The sequence below is a fragment of the Aptenodytes forsteri genome, unplaced genomic scaffold (genome assembly GCF_000699145.1).
Source record: "Aptenodytes forsteri isolate BGI_AS27 unplaced genomic scaffold, ASM69914v1 Scaffold347, whole genome shotgun sequence".
NCBI classification, from domain to species: domain Eukaryota; kingdom Metazoa; phylum Chordata; class Aves; order Sphenisciformes; family Spheniscidae; genus Aptenodytes; species Aptenodytes forsteri.
The window spans coordinates 786,508-787,228 of NW_008794110.1; the positions used below are offsets into that span (position 1 = coordinate 786,508).

The window sequence follows — 721 nt, forward strand, 5'->3', positions numbered from 1 at the left end:
ACTTTTCCCTGGAGAGGAGGAGAGGGACGGGCCCTTGGCAGGAGCTGGGGGTGCAGGGGGGGTCCCCCCCGGGGCGGGGGCTCACCCCAGGGTCCCTCGGAGGCCCTGGAGGTGGTGGAAGAGGCGCTGCGCCTCTGCCGCGGGGTCCAGGGGGTCGCTCCAGTCCTGCAGGGTGACGCCGTGCCGGGTCCGGTCGCACCCCAGCCCTAGGGGATCAGCGAGCTCACGACATGGGGGGGACCCCACCAGCACCCCCGTGGGGGTCCTGGGCGCCCTCCCCCGTACCTGTCCTCTCCCTCTGGTGGCAGCAGCTCCACTTGTCCCCACGGAAGACGCCGGGGTGGTAGGCGCGGAGCACGCGGGGGTTGTTGACACACACCTTGCGCAGGGCCGACAGCCACTGGTCAGACTAGCCACTGGTTCAGCTCGTTGACGCACTGCGGGGGGGTGGTGAGGGGGTTGTGACACCCCTCGGGGGCTGCGTGTCCCGTCCCTGTCCCCGTCCCCGTCCCACCTTGCACTGGAGGTAGGCTGTCTCCTGCCGCCCGCCCGCGCCCACGTAGAACGTGGGAGCTCCCAAAGCTCTTCTCCTCCACCTTCTCGGCAGCGAGGATGTCGGCCAGGGCAATGGCACCGCTACGCTGAGGGGGGACGGGACGGGACATGACACAGGGGCTCAGTGCCACCCACCCCGCCATCACCCTCACCGCCCCCCGGCACC

General features: G+C 71.2%; 1 protein-coding gene across 1 annotated transcript in view; it reads right to left on the minus strand.

Moving 5' to 3' along the window:
- The window catches only part of LOC103895815 (ras GTPase-activating protein 4), an 11,374-nt gene that overhangs the window by 1,083 nt on the left and 9,570 nt on the right, over positions 1-721 (minus strand). The window contains 5 exon segments of the mRNA XM_019471048.1: positions 86-206; positions 286-403; positions 405-437; positions 515-557; positions 559-641. Coding sequence (XP_019326593.1) covers positions 86-206; positions 286-403; positions 405-437; positions 515-557; positions 559-641 — 398 coding nt within the window.